The 25,442-nt window shown below is 39.9% G+C and overlaps 1 protein-coding gene across 5 annotated transcripts in view; it reads right to left on the minus strand.

Moving 5' to 3' along the window:
- The window catches only part of nkx2.2a (NK2 homeobox 2a), a 95,044-nt gene that overhangs the window by 4,766 nt on the left and 64,836 nt on the right, over positions 1–25,442 (minus strand). For 2 of the 5 annotated variants that reach the window (XM_005477649.3, XM_013271958.3), the window contains exons 2-3: positions 15,510–15,550; positions 7,675–7,763 (exon numbers count right to left, since the gene is read on the minus strand). The exons of 1 other annotated variant lie outside the window; for it this stretch is intronic. In XM_005477649.3, coding sequence (XP_005477706.1) covers positions 7,675–7,715 — 41 coding nt within the window. In that variant the 5' untranslated portion in view covers positions 7,716–7,763; positions 15,510–15,550. Of the gene's footprint in view, positions 1–2,419; positions 2,435–7,674; positions 7,764–15,509; positions 15,551–25,442 lie in introns of those variants that run through there. 2 more of the 5 variants (XM_013271960.3, XM_025901106.1) reach the window with 2 other exon arrangements.

The raw sequence follows: 25,442 nt of genomic DNA on the forward strand, positions 1-25,442 counted from the left end.
CAAAGTGTAAAAATACGCCGTGCATTTTGTCCAAGTTAGAGTTTTCTTTTCTAGCCATGATCTATTTATTGTAGTTTTTGTTGTTGTGTTTGCTTTTTGTATTCTTTTTTTTCACGCTTTTGGTTTTTGTGTTTCTTTAAATATTAACTCGCAAAAATAAGAATCCTCTGTTTAGAGTCATAAAGTTGAAAAAAAAAAAAAGTTAAATCCACTTAGAGACCATTGTTTCACTATCCGCAGTTAGGACTGTGTGAAATGTGTGTGTATTGGGGGTGTTAATGCGCACAGAAGATATTGTAAAGAATGGCCTCTGAGCTGTGGATGCAGCAGGATTTAAAGGACAATGCAGGGCGCAGTGCTGCTCCTTCCTATCACCTGCTTATTTGAGTCCGGTTGACATTAAATCTTTAGATCTGACACTAGAACGATACACTATTCTGACTGAGTTGTTCATTTGACTTTTGCGCGTATAGTGCGTGCACAAGACTAACCTTTTTTCTCTATGTGATCACCGATGCTGTAATTATGCTATCACCAGTTTTGCCAGTTCTTCCGTTTTAATATTATATGCTACAGAGCTGGCTGCCTAATTATTAAAGCTCATTACATTTTTTTTTCTGATCCCAGCTTTGCAATCAAAAGTATGACAGAATGGATTCATCCAAAAACAATTAATTTTTCGGATGAACCCCAAAAAACGGGCCCCGTCTGATTAATTATAATTCCCTCCTAAAAATTCATGCCCACGATTGTTCCCAAATAAGTAAAGAAAGGGCTTTTTATATTCTTGATTAAATAAATCTTTCGATTGAATGCACAAATAAGAATGCCGCAGGAGAATCCATAATAATGTTGATCATTGCTTTCCTTTAATCGCTGAATTTCAGCGTGTTCGGATGCCTCAGGCAGTGAGGTAGTCTTTGATAAAGGTAACCCCGCCTGCCTCAGGGTGCCTATGATAAATGTACAGAGTGACAAGACCGATTTCCTCCCTCTATGATTAAAAGGCTATATATAATATTCAGGTAAAGCCGGGTCCGGTTTATTTATGGGGGCTAAGCCGTGGCCCGAGGAGACTTGGCTTTAGGGCAGAAATCATTTTGGAGCCCGATTTTTTTTCCTTTTTTTTTTCTTAAAAAAAAGAAAAAGAAAAAAAAAAAAACAGAAACAGAAATCCTTCCACCTTCCCCCCACCCCGGGCACAAAGTCTTTATTCGTCTCCTTTTCTCTAACGATTAAACATGTCATGGCGAGATTATAGCGAGGCGCCCATGCCCCGAGGAGATGCCTTCATTTGTTAAACCACCAGTTTATTTGTAACGGTGAATTTCATGCCACGCTTTCCCACTCGCCTTAATCTTTTTCTATGTAAGACAAATTGCTAAAAGGGGGTTTATTATTTTTTAATCACTTCCCATTTCAACATCGCTCTGACACCGGCAGGGAGGAGGGAGAATAGTTAGAAATCTCCAAGGCTTCTTCACATAAATCCAAAGTGACAATTTGTAAAGCCTAGAACAATATTATTGTCAAATAAACAAACAAATAAATAAATAAATAACTAAAAATAAAATAAATAAATAAGTAAATCATCCTCTCCACGAAAACTTGATCTGGCCGGTTGTAAATGGCACAAGTACAGACAACTTGTCCTCCTTGTTAAGCAGCTAGTGTGCGAGAGCAGTAATAACATTAACAGCTGTTGACATCTGTAGAGCTCTAGCGGTCTCTACCGGCAAAATTAAGAAACAACAGGGGGTGCTTACAATTAGGCAACTTATGATTGCCAGTATGGTTGCTCATAGGTGCACAGAAAAGAGACATTTGATCATACGAGGACCAAACGCAGGATTTCTGACACGTCAGGTAAAGCACAGAGATGTTATCTTCGCTCTTAAAATACGCACAGATTTTGGCTCGGCTTTGGTGCAACCTTGTGAGCGCATCATTTTTGGAAGCTGTTTTATTTTATTTCATTTTATTTTATTTTATTGCATCATTGGGGTCAATATGTGCGCCTTTTGTTGACTCTTGGACAAGAACATCTGTTGTATTAAAATATTTTCTTTAATTTTACTCTTAGTCATCTCCAAATGACACATCAATTCTCCCGATTGAGCAATCGAGTGTGAAGGTGAAGGCCTCTTTCTCTAAGTGTCACGCAATGATAATGCTGAACCGAACAGAGTCTGCCCACGTGAACGCGTAATGATCACCAGCTACTCTAGGCTGAAAACGCACAGGCCTAGCTGCATCATTTTTGTATTTAAAACACATTAAGATCAGCGTTTTATTAATTTAAAGACTAAAGTGCGCGCTCACGTGCACGAATCAGCAGTAACAGAAAATAAGCAGCGTCTATTAAGCTGTAACAAGAGAAAATACTGTATAAACTGCCTGGAGCATCCAGTGCGCTTACCTAGACTGGAGGGGGGCTGAATGTGTTGCCAGCGTTAAGACAGCGCGCAGAGTTAATGAAATATCTCCAAATGGGAGTCAGGAGTGCGTGCAGAGATAAGCCTGATGTGGTTTATATACCCAGAAAGCAAGTGCTCCTCTTCTCATATTGTCCAAGAGCGTTTGCATAGCTGGCCAAGTGGCTCTGCTCTTGCTGACTCGCTAACATTGCATGGTGTTTGTTTTCCCCTTGCTATGACGTGAGACAAAATATTGGCCATATGTTCATCGGCAATAAATTGGTCTTGAGCGCAAACACAGCTCCCCTTGGAGGGCGCTTTTAAGCCACACAACTAGTTTTCCCTCTTTGAGATGCTTTGGGGACACAAAACTATCTGTTGGTGAATAACAACATTACAACAGCCTGTTTAAGAGATAATTGTATGCCTATGGAAGCGTTGCTAGTTGATCTTTATACCTTGACCTATTATCCCTCACACAGTGCGCTCTAATAAATCGCTTGGTAACCAAGAAGCAGCACAGTCCAGAGAGCAGATGTGGCATGTTATCCACACCACGGTTGCGTTTACATTAGATACCCTGATACAATGATTGATAACCAAGGTCACAGTAATTCACAATGATTCGAGACCCGGGCAGCTCCCAGGAGGCACAGTAGGAGCATATAATGTTTGCAACATAGAGCCACGCGTGTCGACACTGAAAACAGGCGCAACGGTGAGAACAGAGAAAATGTCACACATGTTCAGAAGAATAGCAGCATTATACAACCCAGCAGATAATAATAATAAGCATAATGATAATAAGAGAATCTTTTGATGGCATTAACAATTATAAAACCAACAAATGTTTTTTTTAACTGTTTGTTATAATTGTGGAAACTTTTAAGACTTTTAGTTTTTGAATAAAATAATAAGTCAGAGTTTGACAACACGAGTCAAAATAAAAGCTTAAAAGTTTCAAATATAGAACAAAGTAACAAACAAAACAAAAACAAAACAAAACAGTTTGGTCCCCAAAATGCTAAATTATTCACTTAAATTCTGAATCTTCTTTATAAAAAAATAAAATGCAATCAAATGTCTGTTATCTTTAGCACATCTTTGCACCTGTTGCACGTACACACCGGCAGCATTTTTGTGTAAACAAAGCTTTGCCTCCTGCATGAAAGGTTGCAAGAGTATTAGGCTGGTGTAAAGATGATAACAGGGAATCCCGGCAATTGTCGAGGAAGAAAGCAATACAAGGCAAATACCAGTCGTGCTATTATGACACCTCAGGGGTGGATGACTTAAATCAAGACAATGATTTTATTGTGGGCAGTCTGGAATCTATGCATGATAATAATGGTGTTGCCTAGTAGTGCAGGAGCGACCATCAATCAATAGCGAATACATTACTGATGGGTTTTGTGCAGGGCCACTTTGCTGATGAAAGACTGAGATTATCCTGCCTGTCATCACCGTGTTCAAGAGTATCACTAAGAAGCTGAGAATACAAATAAATAAATTGGCTTCATACCTTGATGAAATTCCACATTAAGGCAAAGTAGTTAGTTGGAGTTGGAATATATTCATGAGGTTCAGACGAATGAGAAAAAGCTTTCCACTCAGCTGCTCTGTGAATACCCTTGTGCTGTTTGAGTTTTGCCACAAGTGCTCTGGGTGCTAAATACAAGACCTCCTGAAAAAGGATGGGTAAGATAGGCCCCAGCGGTCAAGCTATTATCAATCCCTGGCCTAAAGCTTGATGACTAAGATACTTCAGATGTAGTTAATGGCAGCGTAAGGACACTGATGGCACAAGCATTCTGAAATCAATCAGTTCAAGTTTTAATGTATCGACCACTCGAGCGAAAAAGAGGGAGAGCTTCTCGACACACGAATGCCAGAGAGACTAGGTTGATTTCATGGAAGATACACTTTGAAAAAAGTTTAATTAAAGCTGAGGGCTCACTTGGATGGCTGGAACTCATACATGATGATAGCCAGTCCTATCAATTTGAAAGGCTTAGAACATTTTCTTCACAAACACATGCACTTGGAGAGGTTTAGCATTAGATCGCCAAGTCCTGAGTGTTAAGGCGAATGAATAGGAGTTTATAGGCCCTTTAAGAGATGTGAAGCAAAGTAGAGGGATGAGTTGTTTTCCAACAAAGTGCCCAGTTCTACACACTGATGAATATTACCGTTCCTTAAATGACAACAGTGCATTGTGAATTTGAGGAGCTGTGGAGTGCAGGGCGTTCAGTCTTAACGTTTTTGCCCTGCTGTGTTACCTACTGGAGAGGAAGAGAAGCCATGGAACAAATAGTGTGAAAGTGGTGAGCTGTGTCAAAGTGTTAACTGAGTGAAAAAGCTCCTTTAGAGCACTCATGAAATGTCTGGTATTTCCATCAAAATATCAGATTTATGGGTTGTATGGAAGGGTTTTGTGGGCCTTACTTGACATGAATAACTTTAAGCTTGAATACCTCCATTTCAGTGCTAAGCCTCTAGTGCAAGGCCAGTGCTTGGCCTTGGAGAGCCATATAGCTGTTTGTAAACCCTGCTGCTGAGGCTAAGGGCCAATAATACAATACTTATCTGACACATTATTTAAGCATTTCAGCCCTTGTGGCATGTGAGTACAAAACAAAAGTCCCAGTCTAGGTCAGTTGCCTGAAAAGGTGTAAGCTTCAAATAATAATCAAGAACGGAGGCAATCAAAATTATTTTCGCTCGAGCACATATCGGCTCAGTCAGCTATCACAAGGAAAGACGACAAACGTTTATGATATCCGCTGAAGTGAAAGTGAGGACGTAAATGAAGAAACTGGTTGTGAGCCTGCACATACTTTCAGCAAATTGTAAAGTAAGTGCTGTGCAGATATGTGGCTGTAAGGCTGCTTTTGTCTTCAACAGCCAAAGCACTGCATGGTTGTGATAGACAAGAAAGGCACCTGACCAGGTATGTTTCAACACTGCTTCTATCGTCCAAGGTAAAAGCAGAGCAACAACTCACAGGTATGACCACCTTAACAATAAAGCGTTTTCTCTTTGAAGTCGGCGGCGAACCAAATCATCCGGTAAATTAAACCTACACCTGAAGGGTAGCGCTGCAAACTCTCTCAAGGCAGCCAGTCAGTGTTAACCCACAACGGTGCATTGATTCCACAGCGTATTCATCAAGAGAGAACTTAATACATGCAGAAAGCAGTAGTAACTCTGCTTTAGTCTTACAAGACTTCCTCCATTTTTTGAAACAATAAACGCAGCGTGAGCCAAGGACAGATCATTGGAGCTGGGTGCACTCGTCCTTGCCTTCATTCCTGCTGAACAGAACAGGTCTGGAGCAAAGATTCAAAAGCAGTGCAAGGATATTGACTGTTAGCTTCAACAGTAGGTCCACGGTGGGGAAGGTAGAATATAACTCATATCTGAATAGTACTGCATGGACAAAACATGATGAATTAGAGGAGGGATGTCTCAAGGCCACTTCTTTTACAAATGTATCTTGCTGAAAAATATATGCTCATGTAAAATCCTTCTAACAAACATCCTTCTGAAAAGTTTACCCTTCAGGTAGACGAAACCATGGGCAGATTAACGTGGTAAAACTTTGAAATTCCACTAAATACAACATAATACTGACTAGTAGTGAATGTAGTGAAATATCACAATGCTGCACAAAGGAAATGACAAGCAGCCATCAAAGGAAAGGGAGAGAAACATACAGTAAATTGATGGCTTATTGGAACATACATTTTAAATGTTTTGTGAGGAATCTAGTAAGGTCAAGTATTACACTTGGACTCCATTTTCTTTTCATAATGCTAATTTAAAAAGAAAAAAATCCTTTTGCACACCAGCTAAATCTTTCTCAGTAGCTCTGTTTTTTATTATTCAAAGTTGGATATTGCCTAAAAACCAGATGGATGGTTCTAAAGTGTGTGTGTTGTTGTCCTTCCTCTGTATCACTGAGCAACAAGGAGCCGGGCAGAGATTGAAGCAAAAGATCCCCGGTTTGATCCCAGGAGTAGAAATCCAGTGTAAAACTGTGGAGCTGAACGCTTGTGAGTAAGGGAGCAGCTGAAAGTAGCAGAGAATTACACTGTAAACTACTACTAATATTAATAATAATTTCCCCTCTAATTTTTTGCCTTTAATTGAATATTTATGAATATAATTCATCCAAAGCAAATCAGTTGTTACCCACTGTTTTCATTTTCCTTCCACTGTACATACATTTTATTACCAGTAAGGATCAAAAAGTAAACTGAATGCTAAATGACAATGATCCACATGCATTACTGTCCACATATGTATGAAAATGAATGTTCAGAGTATGTTCAGTTTATATCACATACTAACTGAAGATGCAGAATGCAGCTAAACAAGCTCAATTTTAAAAAACTACTGCTATTGCAAAATATCCATAAATCTTGGGTCAACTCGACAGAGAGCTGCGTTACATGCTAAAATGAATCCAACTTTATGTGTGTGACAGTCAACGGGGCTTTAAACAACAACATCATGAGCTTGTATGTGTCTGTAACTTGAGTGGGTGACACTGAAAGCAACTACTAGAACTTTTTTGGAGCCCAAGAGGAATTTAAGAGCTTACGTATAAAGTGCAAAGAAGATGTAACAACCCTTAAAAATAGAAATTTACTTTTTATCCAAACTTATATTAATATTTACACAACCACAAACATAAGCTGAGTCTCTCCAAAACTGCATCCAGGTCACTTTGAACATTTGAACATTTAACTCAATGCAAGCTCAAATAGCGCCTGATAATAATCCATTTCTATAAGATAAGCTGTCATTCACACTCAGTTTACTGCAGATTATATTTCTTTGTGGCACTTTAAAATGTTTTTAACTACTTTAAAGGGCTTCTCAACCATAAATGCGAAAGGTTAAGGTTTCAGTTGTATAGAAGATTCTGCAGCTTTTGGAGGTCTGAGGTTACATTTTCAGTGTCCGTTTTTCCACCAAGAGAAAAAACATTTCTGTTTACTGAAATCTGACTTAAACAGACAATGGCACAAATAATGAACCAAAGCTAATGCCTTGCCATGAGTAGGTGTGCGCACGGTTGCATGTAGAGCAGTGTGCATGCGGATATATCTTAATGGCTGTGAGAGTTTCTTCTGTGTGCGAGTGCGATTGGATGCGTGCGAGGAAACTCTCTATTTGAGCCCATCAGGATATGTAACCTAAACAACACAATGGAGAGTAACAGAAGGGCTTGGGGGCATGAAACACTCACCTTGAACCAGGCTGCTCCTTGCAAACACAAGGATTGCCCATCTGCACATTTCTGAAGCCTTTTGATTAACAATGTGTCCAAAATAAAAGCTGAAAAGGAGAAAACACAATTTAGTATTTTCAATGGCTTTCTGCAGATGGGTTGCCAACATATTTGGATAATTAACGTGTAGATATTTTCTTTATACTGGGCTCACGATGGCAATTAACATGTTTTGTGAAGAGGTGAAAACTTTTTTCGAGGCAGTGAAGATGGAGGGAAATGCATTAGAGGAGGTCATGAAAATGGGCTTCTATTCTTTGTGCTAAAAGGATGCTTTTATAAGGTGATAGCAATTGAGGAATAAAAACCCAAGGGCAAATAAATGATAAAGAACTCATCATTAATTGGCAATCTTTTGGGCTTATATAAATACCACTCCAAATGTTGTACCCACATTTTCATTGACAGTAATGGTAAGTCTCTCTTGAACTAGAATTATGAAAGGTAAAAGGAGCCACAATGCCACCCAAAAAGGACAACTGTGTCTCTCAGCAAGCCAAAGGTTTGCAAATTGCCCACTCTGTGTTCATCATGATACTATACAATTCAACGAGAACAGTAATTGCCTTAAAAGAGATTAAAAGATGCAAACTGTAGTTCTGGAGACCTTCATTCTGAAAACTGGATACATTTGCTGTTACCAATTTAAATGAATTTGTATTAAAACATAAATAAGTGCATCCTGATTCACAAAGGTAAAAATATGGTGGTCTCGCTGGAAAAACAATGCGCTGTAGAGTTTAAAGTGCCAAGGTTTCCTTTTCAGAAACATACTTTGTGACTCAGTTTGGCTTTCCACTAACAGTTTTTCTTTATACTCAGGTTGTGGTAATGTATGTGTGAGCCATGACCTGGGCCTTCACACCCATAACCCCCGCCCCCCCAGCCCACTCTCTCTCGCTGTGTCTCTCTGCTTGCTGTCCCTCTCTGTCGCCACCTAATGGCAGGAGTGTGTGTTAATTCTGAACTCTGGAGCCCAGCTGAGGAAAAGTGTGCACCGCACAACACATCCTCCCTCTCTCAGGTAATTATGTCTTTTATCTGGGAGACACATACAGCTACTTTAACATCGGATATCCAGCCGTCCTAATGGGCCATTATTCAAATAAATGGGGGAAACACTGTGGGGTTGGTGACCCCCTCCGTGCGGCAGGGTCCTCCATCCAGGCACACCTGCTGAGACAAGGTAACGTTTATCACTGACACCTTCGCAGGACAGAAACAAAATGGCAGGCAGGGTCAGCGGTAAGGAGCACACTGGGCCTGTCATATTGCAAACATATCCATTTGGTACAGCTCTACTCTTGTGGTTGCCAGGCTACTGCCTAATATATGGTGACTGAGTGTGCGTCAGGAAAACAGAAGTAAGATGTTGACTTTGAGATAAGTACCTCTTCAAATTAAACAGCACCATCACATTGCATTCAAAATAACATTTCCAAAGGTCAACTTTAAATGGTCCCCATTTGGCAAAAAAAAAAAAAAATCCCTGTGTTCTTCAACTCACTAAATCATCAAATTTGCATACCAGTTACGTTAGTTAGTGGCATTTAATTATTTATGTTTTAATTACACCGAATGAAGGGGATAATATCACTGTACGGTAGTTTTGTGGCGCGTGTGCCCCTATCATCGGAGCACTCGGATGTCTCCTTATTAAAGTACACAAAAAGATAATTATGTCCGGCTCTGTCTAAACATTTCCATGGTGCTGCACTAGAGAATCATCGCTGAATTGGACACAGGAGAGGGTTAGACCTCTTATGATTAATGTGCTTGGTCACACACACTCAGGAGTGGTAAAGGCATGTCAATTTCTTCTCTCTCCTGCTCTCCTCCCGAGTTAAGGGTCAGCAAAATTGTTTGGATGGCACTGTTTGCTGCTAGGTTTATAATGTGCAGCGAGCTCACCTATGGACTCTGGATTGCTGGAGTCTATATGTAAGGCCAGCTGGCACGCAGCAGAAGAAAACACCCTTTTCTCCTAAACTGCTTTTGTGATGTTCATTAACAAATGCAAGGACATAGATAGATAGCTATGTTTGTTGAAGGTTTACAAACATGTACCGCACCCATGCAATATAAAATCTAACCAGATATATGAAAAAGGTTAGCAATGACAAAAAGCTGCAGGTCCAAATTTGCACAACTCATTCCCACCAGCTCTCCCACAAAACACCCATCACCTGGAAATGCCTTGCTGAATAGAACTGCTGATGTCATCAGAGAGATGGTATTGACTGACCACGGGGCAGCAAAGGCCAATGCAATTAAGAGACAAGAGAACATATAGCTTTAAAGACTGTGTAAATAAAGGGACACTGCAGTAGGTCCAGACAAAGGCCAGTTCAGAGCCCTTTCAGGAGCTCCTTGGCCTGGGGTCTTCTCCAAGTAGTGAGGGTCTGGGTGGGAGGCCTAAAAGAGGTGGCAAAAAAAGGAGAGGCAGTGTGTGGGTGTCCAGAGGGATGAGGACTCAGGGCGTTGCTAAGATGGCTCTGAGAGGTCAAAGAGCTCAGCCAGGCTCTGGAACAGTCAGGTGATCGCATCTACGTCTCACGAAGACGACTGTTTGTATTTTTATGAGCTACCAGCTGGCTCCAACCAACCACAGTTAGATTAATTCTTTGATTGCTGTATCAAAGATAGGTACACCTTAATCATAAGTACGAGTTTCCAAATGCTTGATAAGTTCCCAAATTTTACCTAACAAGAGAGAATTTATGCTTTATGAGAGGATTAAGCTAACATTTTGGTAAAAGTGTCTGCACACATTAATCAGTACACCACGTAGAAAAAATCCTCGAAAACTAAAAAGCTGTGGACGGCTACAGATATACTCTTAAACTTTGTGCATAGAATAGATGTGGTACTAAAATGCTCCAGCAAGGTACAATAATACATTTTTGTATGTAAGTCTTAGTTTTCAAGCTGCTTTTTTTCACACAGATTTCTATATTGAGACTGATCAGGTAGTGAAAAATAAACATGCTAAGTAGTCTTTTTACATGAGAAAAATATGGCCCGTAGCAATTTACCTTTTAGACTGCTAATATTCACAGACAAGTTTTACTCAGTTTTTGAGAATGTCACCGCTTTTGAAGGTTTTGGACAGAATTAATAAATGGAAGCTTGTCAATTCTGCATCTGTTGAAATATTTCATAGAAAATCTGAAAATATCCACCTTCTGGTAACACTTGGGCAAATCAAAGGGTCGCCAAGGTCATTGGGATTTTTTATAGGCCATGCTGTCAATGATTATCAAGACTTTTCATCAAAAATAAAGTGACAGAATGAGCAGGGAAGTCTGCTGTTACTCCATACCAAAGCCAAAATGAGTTTCTTCTCTGGACTGGATTTCTAGAGGTCTCATTGCATCGAATTTCTCTGAAAATTGGATTTTATTGCAGTAAAGTCTAAACACAAGATCCTGGCTAATTGTTAACATTACAAGGAAACAAGGAAATGAATCTGATTTGTACGGTATACACTACGCCAAACCCGATACCATCTTAAATAGGACTTCATGCAACAATCATTTGACGTGTGTGGCCCGTATCATCACCATCAAAGAGAGTGCAGCAGACTAGACCAGGGTCTACTGCATCTGTCTCAGGTGATGAGTGTCAGCACGATCCCGGGATAGTTGACTTATTTTCTCGTCTCGTGTTCAACAAATGGTATGTACACCTCAGTCTCATTTACACGTGATCATCAACTCTGTACAGAAGTGATGTTCTCATCCTTGCTGTCCATAAATTACCCTGCAACGATGAGGACAACGTATGTGTACATGTCTGGACAGCCACCTGAAGATGGAGAGAGTCATTGTTTCCTCTTTCATTTTTTAAAGTGGTTGCTTTTCTATTAAGGCCTTTTGATACATCACATTTGCTGTACTTCACAAAATAATAATACAAAAAAATGAGTGTAAATCTGCTCTCCATAGCTAGAATACAAAGGCACTTTTAGAACCTTTTCTATAGAAGCACTGTTGACACCAGAATAGGATCTTGATGCATAGGAAGAGGGGTGGACATTGTATCTGGTAGGTTCAATGTCTATCTCTGAGTGAAACGATATTACAAATTCACTGGCCCACTACCAGTGTCTATAGACTCTGGTCCTTGACCATGATTTTAAAGGGTTCACCACTTGACCATGGTTTTTCACAACATTCAGCAAGCGTGAATGCATGCTAGTCCTTTCCTGTGAATGATGAATGTCAACTGAATGTATATTTTTGCCTCTGCAATTCAAGGATGTCGCACATTAACGGATGTGTCTGACACTGCAAACGTATCCATTTGCAGAATCATTTGCTTGTTGTACAATAAGCCCCGTTGATAATTTAGCTCTGGTCTATCTGTCAGTCTTATGGGTTTAAATTTTAACAGTCTAGTCCAAACAGTGGCGTGAACGATGTCGCTAGTCGCTCCTGGAACAAGCTGATAATATATGCTGGGGAAGAAATCATATAGCCTGTGTGCACTAAATCAAGCAACTCAGTGACAGTGAAGTGCACCGAGAGTCAGTGGTGATGCAAAGAGACGCAGAGGACTTGATGGGTTCAGTCTAAAGAGATGGGCGCCGATTAGAGTGGGTGCGCGTGGATGTGTATGGAGACATGGGGGCAATATTCCCAGACATCTTTCCACAATAAATATATTTTTAATTTGTGCTATTTTATTAACCAGCAAAATCACTTCAAAATGAATAGCACATTATTAAGTCTTCTAGTGGCTCTTACTGTTCTTTATCATGAGTTTGTATCACTGCGCAATTCATCTCCAGCCATTCTTCACACTAAATATGTTTTATATGAGCCTTCATTTATCATGGCCTGTCAGCTCTTAACTGTATCATTATTCAGTCTAGAGTTATAAATTGGAATCATTAAACGGTTTTTCATATAATCTGATGCAATAACTGCTCCCCCTTTATTGGCTTGTGAAAAGAAAATAGTAAATACAATTGTCTGTCAAGATCTTTGGAGATAGCCGTCTCTCTCAGGCTGAAATGAAATTAGGCCAGCCGAGGAGACAGGATCAATGTCAGCAGATTTGTTCGACTTTCATCGTGGAGGGGACGAGGGTTGAGCAGATGAAGGATGGCGAGAAAAGGAAGCTGACACCGCCGAACCCGATGAGGAATGTGGGCTTAGCTGTCAATATTTTTTTCATACAGTGTCACATCAATCACAGGTGTCTTTTCAACTTCTCGCTGCGGTTCTGCTGAGACATTTGGAGATATTACATTCCCCGAACTAAATGTGTGGTCTCTGTATCCTTTTGTCCCGCAGCTGAGATGCTTTCATGAAAGGAGATTCAGTGATTAACAATGACAATGCGGGGTCAAATTTTTCATCACTTGTATCATATTCTAATCCAGAGAAGTCCTTGGCAACGTGAACTCCTTTTGTGGCTGCTATGTACCAAATTATATCAGCTACCAAAAATGTTGTGCAATCTAAAATACTTTGAAATTAAACAGCAGGATCTGTAACATGCCATTACCGTTTTCTAATGATACAAATATGCCTGCACTTATTTAGCCATGGACTGTACATATGTGGCACAGCTGAGACACACATCATTCTCAGGAATATATCTGATCTATATGTTTTTTAAGTGAAACTACAAAACTGACCATCACAGCTGAGTTTTAATTTGAGTTATTCTTTTTTCTTCACTCTGCATACATAAGGAGAAGCTGACAAAAAAAACCTGGTCGGAAAATGGGTAAAGACTGCCACCCTCTGGCAATCCCTTAAATTTAGATCCCCTCTCCATGTTCTGCTTTTATTTTGAAGACATTTTAATGCAGTTTTTATACCAACATAGAGAGAAAGAGCTGCACAAACAGGTTACTACAGAATGAGATGTAAAAATTTAAAGTCAGAAAACGTAAAAATGGGAAGAATATACACTGAGGAAGTCTTGCTTTCATAGGACAAGGACGCGAAGTATACTTTTTTATGAGCCTATGCTGCCACCTACTGGATAATAAACTGAAACGATGGAAGATATGAGAGGCAGTGCGTGGCTGAGGTTGAAGTGATTGAGGTCACAATGTCTTTCTTTCACAGAAAAGGCTTTCTGAGTAAGACGCACTCATACAGTTCAGATGAAAACACGAGATCAAGGTTGCGTCTTGCAGGTGATTACTCGAGTGAGCAACTTCCACTTTAGGCCAGGTGGTGGCGTGTTTGTACCAGGTTCCACTTAAGTCTGCAACAGTGGAGTTGTTGGGCAATTTTGAAATTTACAAATATACTGGATCACTGAAGAAAAAACTCACCTGGGTGAATTCTTCACAATTTCAGTTTTTTGGTTCTAGTTTAACTCAGTTTTTAGGAAAAAAGGTTTTAAAGTGAATTTACAGATGTTTGAGGCCCCATTCTTCAATCTCGCATCAGGTGTTTTATCCATGTAATGAACAGATTGTAAGAGGTAGTTTCATTTCTAAGGAGCTTTCAAGTCCAAGTTTACCCTGAAAAATTCCATTGTTTGCAAAATGTCCCAAACTCCAAACCAAGACTATTTATTTACCCCTACAGACCCTTATTTTCACCTGCATGTTGAACATGTTTATATGTAAACCCCCCAAAAGAGAGTTCACACCAAGGTCTCCGTTCTGTCGCTCTGGCAATAAAGCTCAGTCATGCTCTCTTTCCGCCCTCTTTGGCCCCCCATCTCTCTCTCTGCCCTTCTTAATACTTCACCATCTATCAGTGTGTGTCATGCAAAGATGAAGGAATACTCTGGAAAAATTAAAACATATTGCTATGGGTGTTTGGCATCTGACAAATGAGATAATAGGAATGTGACTGTGATATTTTCTAGAAACAAATATATCTTTCACCCTGGAAACAAACTTATCTAACAAACTGTAAATGAAAAGCATCAAATCAGTGTTTGCAGTGTTTCAGTTTGATGCCATTACAGACTAAATGGAGAGAAGAATGGAGCTGTCTTCATCCTGACAGTCATAATTTTGCTGCTCCAGTTATTAGCTCACAGCACTTTGGCGTATTATTAGTTAAAAGGTCAGGGAGGCAAACTGACATAATGTTAATGCTTTCATTTTTAGTTTATATGGAGTTCACTGAAAATTAATTCTTTGAAATTTACATTTGCACTAAGCTTGAACCTATCATTGACAGGATATTTGTGGCTCTTTAGCTCCAGTTATTGAGATTTGTTACAATGCAGCTCTCCCTCCAGCAGAACGGTCTGCATTCGGCAGCTTTTTCACCAGAAAAACGTGTAGCCGAGTCTTTCTCGTCAGTGCTTAAAGATGACGACATGAACGACCAACTACGCTTTCTCAGCCACCCGTGACCCAGGCCTCGTTAGACAGGCTGATTCTGCAAACGTGTCATCACTTTGCACCATCTTGTTGATGTTATCGCAGTTATTTGCATTCTCTCCATGGAACTTGATATGACCCAGAGTGCTATGAAGTGAAGAGAAATGTGGTATGAATGTCTTTACATATCAGAATTAAGGGGAAAGTTCTAACACCAGCTGGTTCTCCCACATTGTGTAGCCACCCAATTAGTTGTAGGTCAGGCTGGGTAAAGGTGTGCGGCCTCTGTCGAGACAGACTTATTCCACATTTTTAGAAGCAACTGCTAATAAGCTTGCAAAACATCCCTTTGTAACAAATGATGTTGCTTTAGTTTTAAAAAGGTTTATCCTCAGATTTGGGCTCCATTCACATGGAAAAACCTGCTGTCTTCCCCGAGCTCTGTAGGCAGAGAAAGAAAACTATTAACAGTAGCCAATCAAACCTGTCCTCCAGAACTTGCTTGCACTTGTCTTGGCTCCATTTCTGAAAAAAGCAGAAGAGGACAGAGAATGACTCGGTATGAATCATTTGAAGACAGGCAGACAGTGATAAATCCATTTTTAGCTTAAACTCAAACATTTTAACAGCAGAGTGCTAATAACATCTCGCTTGGTTTAGTCAAACAGTGTCTGAAGAGCGAGTATCACTTTCAGATGGCTCCCTCTTTGCTAACAGGTTACAACACTGCCACAGAAATACCAGACAATGACTTATCTTTCCTGTATTATGTGTTATGATAGTCAAAAGCTGAAGGTGGTGTGTAGGTGTGCCACAAAATCAGATCAGGTGGTGCTAGCACCTTTGAATGCCAATGATATTTTCAGCTGTAATGGAAATGGAAATATCTTGTGGCAGTTATTGGGGAGCTGCTCAGTTAGATGTTTTGTTTGTAGAGTAATGCTTTGCCTTAACAAAAAGGAAAAAGCTTATTTTTAATTTGTTTATGGGGTCACAGAGTAAAGAAAGCAAGTAAAAATACTTCCTTGTGTTTACACATATAATGCACATATAATAGTGCTAAAGAAGAGGTTCAAATGTGGAGTCACTGAAGCACCTACTAACAAACTTTGTGTGTTTGTGTGTGCGTGGCATGTGTAATTATCTGGCCATGCATCCTGCACACCTCAGATTCTCACACCTGAGACTCGTCAAGATCCTGCAGTTTCTAAACACCAGTTCTGGGTGTCAGTCTCTATTGTTCAGCTCACCAGCATGGTGATACTGACACGTACGCTCACTGATGAGCACAAGTCCAGTTTTTCTTGTTACTGCTGAATTCCTTGTAACCCCCTTATCTCCACTGGTTTACGTTCAGTTCTTTCTCCTGTCTGTTGTGTCTGTCTGACTTTATTCAGCTCTTCACCACCGACTCTGCCAGGATTGACTCGCCTGTCTGCTCTCTGCTCACGCATCGTTCCCCTCGTTGCCAGACAGTCTTCTTCTACCAGCTTTTCATACTTTCACTTCCCTTCACGTGATCAGTTTAACCTGGAGAGCCAAACTCTTACCTCCAAACTGCCACCTTTCTGGATTCTGCTTTTGGGTCAAGTGTCATTCATGTTTTATCATGTAAAAATACATGTTTTAAATACACTAAATGTAGACATAAAAAATATAAATGAAACAGAAAAAAATATTGTCATGTTAAAACAAATTTTGTCTATTTTATTTTATTTATAAATTTTATTTATTTTTGCCAGTCCCGGCTGTCATTGGGTGAAAAGTGGGGTGTGACATATCATCTGTATTATCACCATTCTGAAGGTATTTAGAAACTCTGGAGACCAGTTGATGTATTTTTAAAACAAAATATTTTCCACTCCTTTGTGATAGCATTTCACCTGTGTGACACTTCCAGGCCTCCTGTACTTTTTTTTTGTAATAAACAAAAATGTATTCACCAAGGAGACAAGTCTGGACTGCAGGCACGTCGGTTTAGCACTCACGCTCTTTTGCTAAAAAGCCATGACTCTGAAGTGCATGCATGTAATTTTTACATTGCTTTGCTCAAATAAGCAATATCTTGAGTGAAAGAGATGCCTTTGAACAGCAGCATAAGCTGCTTCTGTTAAATCTGTATACACGTGCCACGTGCTCCAGTTTACTGCAGTCATGCTTTTGAACTGTGTGCTAAAAACAAGCTGGTTGGTCACACTGTCCACAGTCATCAGACCACAGGACAGTTCTTCAGTAAAGCTGAAGCACAGACGCCTGATGTGCTGCTCATAGATTTGCATGATAGAGTTGCATCTTTGAATGCAGAGAAAACTGATCAGTGAATCTATGCAGAAGACAAATGAACAATAAACAAGTCCCACTACTGCCTCTGTAGTGTCACCTGATATATCCCTCTGTGCCACAGGGGTGTACCGTGTTTCCTCATTATATAAATCACTGTCACAGTAATTTGGTCCAATCCCTGCTCTCTTGGGGAACACTAGAACAGCAAATGTGTATCAGTCCATGACAGAAAGCGGTTCCCAATAAAAGGAATATTTATCCCATCTGAATAATTGCTTAAAAAAAATATGAGAGGCAGCACTTCCAACATAATTTTAAGGAATCATGTGCACATAATAATCTGGAAGCAGCCATCAGAAGATCTGTGATCACAAAGGGATGGTCAGGGTTGTGTCAGCTCCCAAAAGGACAAAAAACAAACTAAAAACCAGCAATAAACAATTTAAACATAAAAAATCACAAAGAAAGAACAATACAGTATCCACATCTGAACCAAAGAGTAAAACAGTGAAATGTGGATTATTAAATATTAGGTCTCTCTCCTCCAAGTCTCTGTTAGTACATGACTTAATAATTGATCAACAAATCGATTTACTCTGCCTTACAGAAACCTGGTTGCAGCAGGATGAGTATGTTAGTTTAAATGAATCAACACCCCCGAGTCATTCTAACTACCAGAAATCTCGAAGCACAGGCCGAGGGGGCGGTGTGGCAGCAATTTTTCACACCAGCCTATTAATCAACCAAAGACCCAGACGGACTTTTAATTCATTTGAAAGCCTGATGCTTAGCCTCGTCCACCCCAGCTGTAAAACTCAGAAACCAGTCTTACTTGTTATCATCTATCGTCCACCTGGGCCTTACACAGAGTTTCTCTCTGATTTCTCAGACTTTTTATCTGATTTAGTGCTCAGCTCAGATAAAATAATTATTGTGGGTGATTTTAACATCCATGTAGATGCTAAAAATGACAGCCTCAACATGGCATTTAATCTGTTATTAGACTCAATTGGCTTCTCTCAAAATGTAAAAGAACCCACCCACCACTTTAATCACACTCTAGATCTTGTTTTAACATATGGCATAGAAACTGAACATTTAACAGTGTTTCCTGAAAACCCTCTGCTGTCTGATCATTTCCTGATAACATTCACATTTACAATAATTGATTACACAGCAGTGGAGAGTAGACTTTATCAAAGTAGATGTCTTTCTGAAAGTGCTGTAACTAAGTTTAAGAATATAATCCACCCACTGTTATCATCTTCAATGCCCTGTACCAACATAGAGCAGAGCAGCTATCTGAACGCTACTCCAACAGAGGTCGATTATCTTGTTAATAATTTTACGTCCTCACTACGTACGACTCTGGATACTGTAGCTCCTGTGAAAACTAAGGCCTCAAATCAGAAGTACCTGACTCCGTGGTATAATTCTCAAACACGTAGCCTAAAGCAGATAACTCGTAAGCTGGAGAGGAAATGGCGTGTCACAAATTTAGAGGATCATCATTTAGCCTGGAGAAATAGTTTGCTACTTTATAAGAAAGCCCTCCGCAAAGCCAGAACATCTTACTATTCGTCACTGATTGAAGAAAATAAGAACAACCCCAGGTTTCTCTTCAGCACTGTAGCCAGGCTGACAAACAGTCAGAGCTCTACTGAGCCAACCATCCCTTTAACGTTAACTAGTAATGACTTCATGAACTTCTTCACAAATAAAATTTTTATCATTAGAGAAAAAATTACCAATAATCATCCCACAGATGTAATATTATCTACAGCTACTTTTAGTACCATCGATATTAAGTTAGACTCTTTTTCTCCAATTGATCTTTCTGAGTTAACTTCAGTAATTACTTCCTCCAAACCATCAACGTGTCTTTTAGACCCCATTCCTACAAAACTGCTCAAAGAAGTCCTGCCATTAATTAATGCTTCAATCTTAAATATGATCAACCTATCTCTAATAATCGGCTATGTACCACAGGCCTTCAAGCTTGCTGTAGTTAAACCTTTACTCAAAAAGCATCTCTAGACCCAGCAGTCTTAGCTAATTATAGGCCAATCTCCAACCTTCCTTTCATATCACACATCCTTGAAAGAGTAGTTGTCAAACAGCTAACAGATCATCTGCAGAGGAATGGCTTATTTGAAGAGTTTCAGTCAGGTTTCAGAGCTCATCACAGCACAGAAACAGCTTTAGTGAAGGTTACAAATGATCTTCTTATGGCCTCTGACAGTGGACTCATCTCTGTGCTTGTCCTGCTAGACCTCAGTGCAGCGTTCGATACTGTTGACCATAATATCCTATTAGAGCGATTAGAACATGCTGTAGGTATTACAGGTACTGCACTGCAGTGGTTTGTATCATATCTATCTAATAGACTCCAATTTGTACATGTAAATGGAGAGTCCTCTTCACACACTAAGGTCAATTATGGTGTTCCACAGGGTTCAGTGCTAGGACCAATTCTGTTTACATTATACATGCTTCCCTTAGGCAGCATCATTAGAAGACATAGCATAAATTTTCACTGCTATGCAGATGACACGCAGCTCTATCTATCCATGAAGCCAGGTAACACACACCAATTAGTTAAACTGCAGGAATGTCTTAAAGACATAAAGACCTGGATGGCCGCCAACTTTCTGCTTCTTAATTCAGATCAAACTGAGGTTATTGTACTCGGCCCTGAAAATCTTAGAAATATGGTATCTAAGCAGATTCTTACTCTGGATGGCATTACCTTGGCCTCCAGTAATGCTGTGAGGAACCTCGGAGTCATTTTTGACCAGGACATGTCCTTCAACGCACATATTAAACAAATATGTAAGACTGCTTTCTTCCATTTGCGCAACATCTCTAAAGTTAGAAATATCCTGTCTCAGAGTGACGCTGAAAAACTAGTTCATGCATTTATTACTTCCAGGCTGGACTACTGTAATTCTTTATTATCAGGATGTCCTAAAAACTCGCTGAAAAGTCTTCAGCTGATCCAAAATGCTGCAGCAAGAGTCCTGACAGGGACTAGAAAGAGAGAGCAGATTTCTCCTGTTTTGGCTTCCCTTCATTGGCTTCCTGTTAAATCCAGAATTGAATTCAAAATCCTGCTCCTCACATACAAGGTCTTAAATAATCAGGCCCCATCTTATCTTAATGACCTTGTAGTACCATATCACCCTATTAGAGCACTTCGCTCTCACACTGCAGGCCTACTTGTTGTTCCTAGAGTATTTAAAAGTAGAATGGGAGGCAGAGCCTTCAGTTTTCAGGCCCCTCTTCTGTGGAACCAGCTTCCAGTTTGGATTCAGGAGACAGACACCATCTCTACTTTTAAGATTAGGCTTAAAACTTTCCTTTTTGCTAAAGCATATAGTTAGGGCTGGACCAGGTGACCCTGAATCCTCCCTTAGTTATGCTGCAATAGACGTAGGCTGCCGGGGATTCCCATGATGCATTGAGTTTTTCCTTTCCAGTCACCTTTCTCACTCACTATGTGTTAATAGACCTCTCTGCATCAAATCATATCTGTTATTAATCTCTGTCTCTTCTCCACAGCATGTCTTTATCCTGTCTTCCTTCTCTCACCCCAGCAGATGGCCCCGCCCCTCCCTGAGCCTGGGTCTGCCGGAGGTTTCTTCCTGTTAAAAGGGAGTTTTTCCTTCCCACTGTCGCCAAAGTGCTTGCTCATAGGGGGTCATATGATTGTTGGGTTTTTCTCTGTATGTATTATTGTGCTATCTACTGTACAATATAAAGCGCCTTGAGGCGACTTCTGTTGTGATTTGGCACTATATAAATAAAATTGAATTGAATTGAATTGAATGTCAGGTAAGCTGTGGTGTGCCATGAAAATATCCCCACCAGCAGCAGTCTGAACCACTCATCAGACCAACCAATGGTTTTCCAGTCGTCTGTAGTGCAATTTTGGAGAGACTGTGTGAATTGTAGCCTCTGTTTCCTAGCCATATATGCCAGGAATGGCACCCTTCTACTGCTTCAGGGTTTGACATCCTGTCTTTTCAGAGATGCTCTTCTGCATATCATGGCAATAACGAGTGGTTATTTAAGCTGAAGATACCTTCTCCTCTGACCTCTGGCATCAACATGACTTTTTTGCTCGGAGAATTTCAGCTCATGGGACATTTTCTCTTTTCAGATTATTCTCTGTGTACCATTGAGGTGGTTTTGTGGGAAAATCCCAGTAGATCAGCAGTTTTTCAAACAGTTAGTCCAGCCCTTCTGGGGTTGGTCAGTAACTACGCCAAGTTCCAAGTCACTTAAATCACTTTTCTTTTTTTTCAGCAGCTCCATTCTGAACTCCAGCAGGTCATCCTGACCATGTCTACATGCCTCAACGTCCCGAGCTGCTGCCATGTGATTGCTTAAATAAAATTTGTGTTAATGGACAGGTTAAGAGGTGTCCCTAATAAAGCAGCCAGTAAATGTATGTATTCATCCACATTTTACACCATTAAGCTGAGATGGGTAGGCAGCTGTAAGCATGTTAGGTTTGTGATTAAAGCAATCTGGGTAAGTCAATAGAGACTAAAGTATAAAGTGACAAGCAAAAAATATAATAACTCAAAAGTAAAGCTGGAGTATTATTTCCTGGATTTTGTGTAGTCATATTTCATCCATAAAAAATAGACTATGTATGTTCTTCGTCATTAGAGTGACAAAGAACAATAATGCCTAAGCTTTGTTTTATCCTCTTGCCTTTGGCTAAGTATCCTGTGCACTGCGTCATGGGGAAATCCTTGCCATCTATTTAAGTAAAGGGGGCTTTCAGCCAGTAACACTTTGCGCTGCCAGGGAAAGACTCAACCCTCTCATCTGGGAAGTGTGCTGTGCACTTTTCGTTTGATGTTGTAATTGTTTCTCTATCTCGGACGGGAGGTCTGGGACTTTTTTTTTTTCACGGGAGGAAGCACTTGAGCATGGAGCTGAATGTTTTGGAGATGTGGCAGCAGGTTGTGGTCTGCAGCATATGGGCTCACTTTAAAATCTCCTCATAAACCTCTCAGTTTAGATAATTGTATCATGTATTAGACCAGAGAGGCTTTGATTTATCAACACAGTTGTTGACAACAAGTTTCCACTCTTTCAGAATTTCCATTGACAATTGTTCTGTGACAACTAAAACCTTTTAAAATAACACTAAACAGCATGAAACTTAATTCATCATCTTGAATAAATTGTCTTTAGTGGATCAAACTACCAGAGCGACAGTGTTTGCACGATAATGGCACCAATAATTTCCGTATGCAGCAAATTTCTGTGGAGGCTAAATGTCCTCTAATTAGACTGGATGAAGTTCTCCTTGACATCTCGTAACACCGTGAGTCTTCTAGGAAGCTCAATGTGATCTCTGACCAAGCCCATAATTAGCTGAATATGGGTGTACACAGTTCAAATATGGTTACATCAACACTGCATTGAGCAATCGCGGTTTTCCATTTTACATTTTCCAAAGTTGTTCCAACAAATAACATCATCACATGTGGGCTCCGCCACACATACCATCATTATTACAGCTGATCTCGACAGTATATTGACACAAATCATGATCTTCCTCGTGGCTGTTGCCACAAATAATTAGTAATTCAGCTACACTGTTTATCCTTTCAGCTGTCTCGGTGGCCTTATATAATTACTTTAAAAAATTGCACTTTTTGGGATTAAAAAAAATGTTTTTACCAATATTTTTTCTTCCAACACATCCATCCATTTATTTTCTTAACCATTATTTTAAATTCAGGGTTGCAGGGGAGCTGAAGCTTATCTCAGCTGTCTTTGGGTGAAAGGCACAGGGCACCAGGGCTCAACACATTTCAATAATGATGAAACATTCCCAATTCATCGGATCATTTCTCTGTTTTGTTTTTTTGTTGTTTGTTTTGTTTTTTTGCTACACTTTGTAAGTTTCTGAAAACAGAGAAGAATTATTCTTATTTTTATTTAAGTAAGTAAAATGCTTTCTTGGTTTTGCTGGACACAAAATTTCAGTTGCATGTCAGTTTGATTTCAATCGTTGGACATTCCCCTTGCTTAGAAATGCCGAACATGGTTTGGCATTGTCTTGCTAAAAAACAAAAGGCCTTGGCTGTAAAAAGATGAAAATGTGCCTCCATTGTTTGTCAACATTTCAAGCTTTCTTCCTTTTTTAACTTTGAATGATAAACATTTTATGTATCGATACCCCCCCACATAATATTTTCCACTACATGATTATGTCTGTGTGTGAAGCAGACCTGCATGCTTCTTAACTTTGCACCTTGCATAGAGAGATTTCTTTAAAACTTCTGAAACAACTTTCCCAGCTTTACATCAGACAGGCTCAGGCGGGGTTTTTTTTTACAAAATAAATGGTGGTGAGTGGTGAGATGGCTTTTTAAAAGCATTTATTTATGACACGTGTGTTAGTAACACATTAAAAACAAGTGCATATTTTACAATATATTTCCAAACCTATTTTCAATCAAATATGGATTTGAAATAGTCATTGTAGTGTGTTATGTACAAATCACACAGCGTTACGTCTTTACTGCATTACTGCTTTATAAACACAGAATTGCACATGCATCATAGTTTATATGCACTCTTATGTGCATATTTTTGCATGCTTGCTCATTATTGTGCATGCAGTGACTAAATAGGCAAAGCTAGGCAGCACATTCATTCAGGAAGGGGCATGTTGAGGAAAATGGGGGAGCTATGAGGGGCTTTTTCTTGGCCAGCAAGTCCAGGCTTGGTTGCAGGCCTGTCTGTCCCTACTCAGTACAAACATGTCAGACATTTCACCACCAGCATGAGTGAGCTAAGTTCACTCACTCCTTTTAGGTTGAAGTGATCTCCACTCATAAGCCTGATCCTCTTTTTTTCAATTTGTTTTTTACTCAGCATGATAAACATGTTAATGTCACATAATTAACTTTAGAATATGGAAAATTAGTAAGGGACATAAGGGATTCCTGCATACTAAAAGCTACACACGCATTTTCTACAAGCAATGTGTCCAGATGTGACCAAAAAACAATCATGTGGGTTGAGTTTCTGACATGGTTTGACGCAGACTTAACTCCTCACTTACCCAGACTGGAGTCAGTTTTCACATTTGCTCTGCTGAATGTCGACTCCTGCAGTACGGCACCACAATTCGTGGAGGAGAGACGTCCACTGATTAATCCTCAAGTGCTGGGACAAACAAGTCCTCGTTATACTGACACTGGACTCGGGTTTGGTAGCTTTCAACAGATCACCACCATGACAGACGACCACAAGTAGGAATGCATATGCATTTCAGGAAGTCAGCACAGTTCTCTTATTAGAAACGTGAAAGCATGCCCTGGCTGAAAAATACTGAGAACTCCCAAAACAAACCCACTTCCCAGCCCAACTGGCATCCACACAAGGGTAGAAATAAGGGAACGTATTTATGAGCATCTGGCTGTGGTTCAGTGAGGTCAGTGAACTGATAGAGTACAAGGAGAGATCCCTGCACCTCTATAAACTATTTTGAAGGGAAGAAGACCTGCGTCACTTAGGATTCACATATTAGTAAATTCATGACTTTAGTTTTTGTGACAATTATAAAATAAGACCTAGTAACTACCACCCCCCAATCGTGTGTGCTCCTACACCTTTCAAAACACAGATTCTGATTGCCCAGTGTTGTGACACCAATATTCAATCTGTCTTTGGGATTTCTTTTTGTCAGGACAACATGATCATGCTGGTAACATTGACTGACACTGAGCTTGGCTTTTGGAAGAAGACACACGGTTCTCATAAGCCCATTAATCTTAAAAGGAGCAACTGTCAGAAATGATACAGTACCCCTATCCCTGACATAAAAAAGGCCCGTCCAAGGCCTTGATTTCTGGTTTGGCGGAAAACAACATCACACTGCATTCGATAGAAGACCTTGAATGTCCCTTTTCAGAATTTTCCATTATGGATCTGGCATTCTTAAACTTAGAAGCACAGATTTTTGGCGCAGCTGCAATCCCAACAATTGACTGGATTTACAGCTCAAAAGAGGGTCATTTGAGGTGATAATTATCATTGCTTTAATTACAGATATCCTAATGCTCTAGCTGAGCAAAGCTTTCATCTGAGAACACAAAGA

The sequence above is a fragment of the Oreochromis niloticus genome, linkage group LG19, assembly GCF_001858045.2.
Source record: "Oreochromis niloticus isolate F11D_XX linkage group LG19, O_niloticus_UMD_NMBU, whole genome shotgun sequence".
NCBI classification, from domain to species: Eukaryota; Metazoa; Chordata; class Actinopteri; order Cichliformes; family Cichlidae; genus Oreochromis; species Oreochromis niloticus.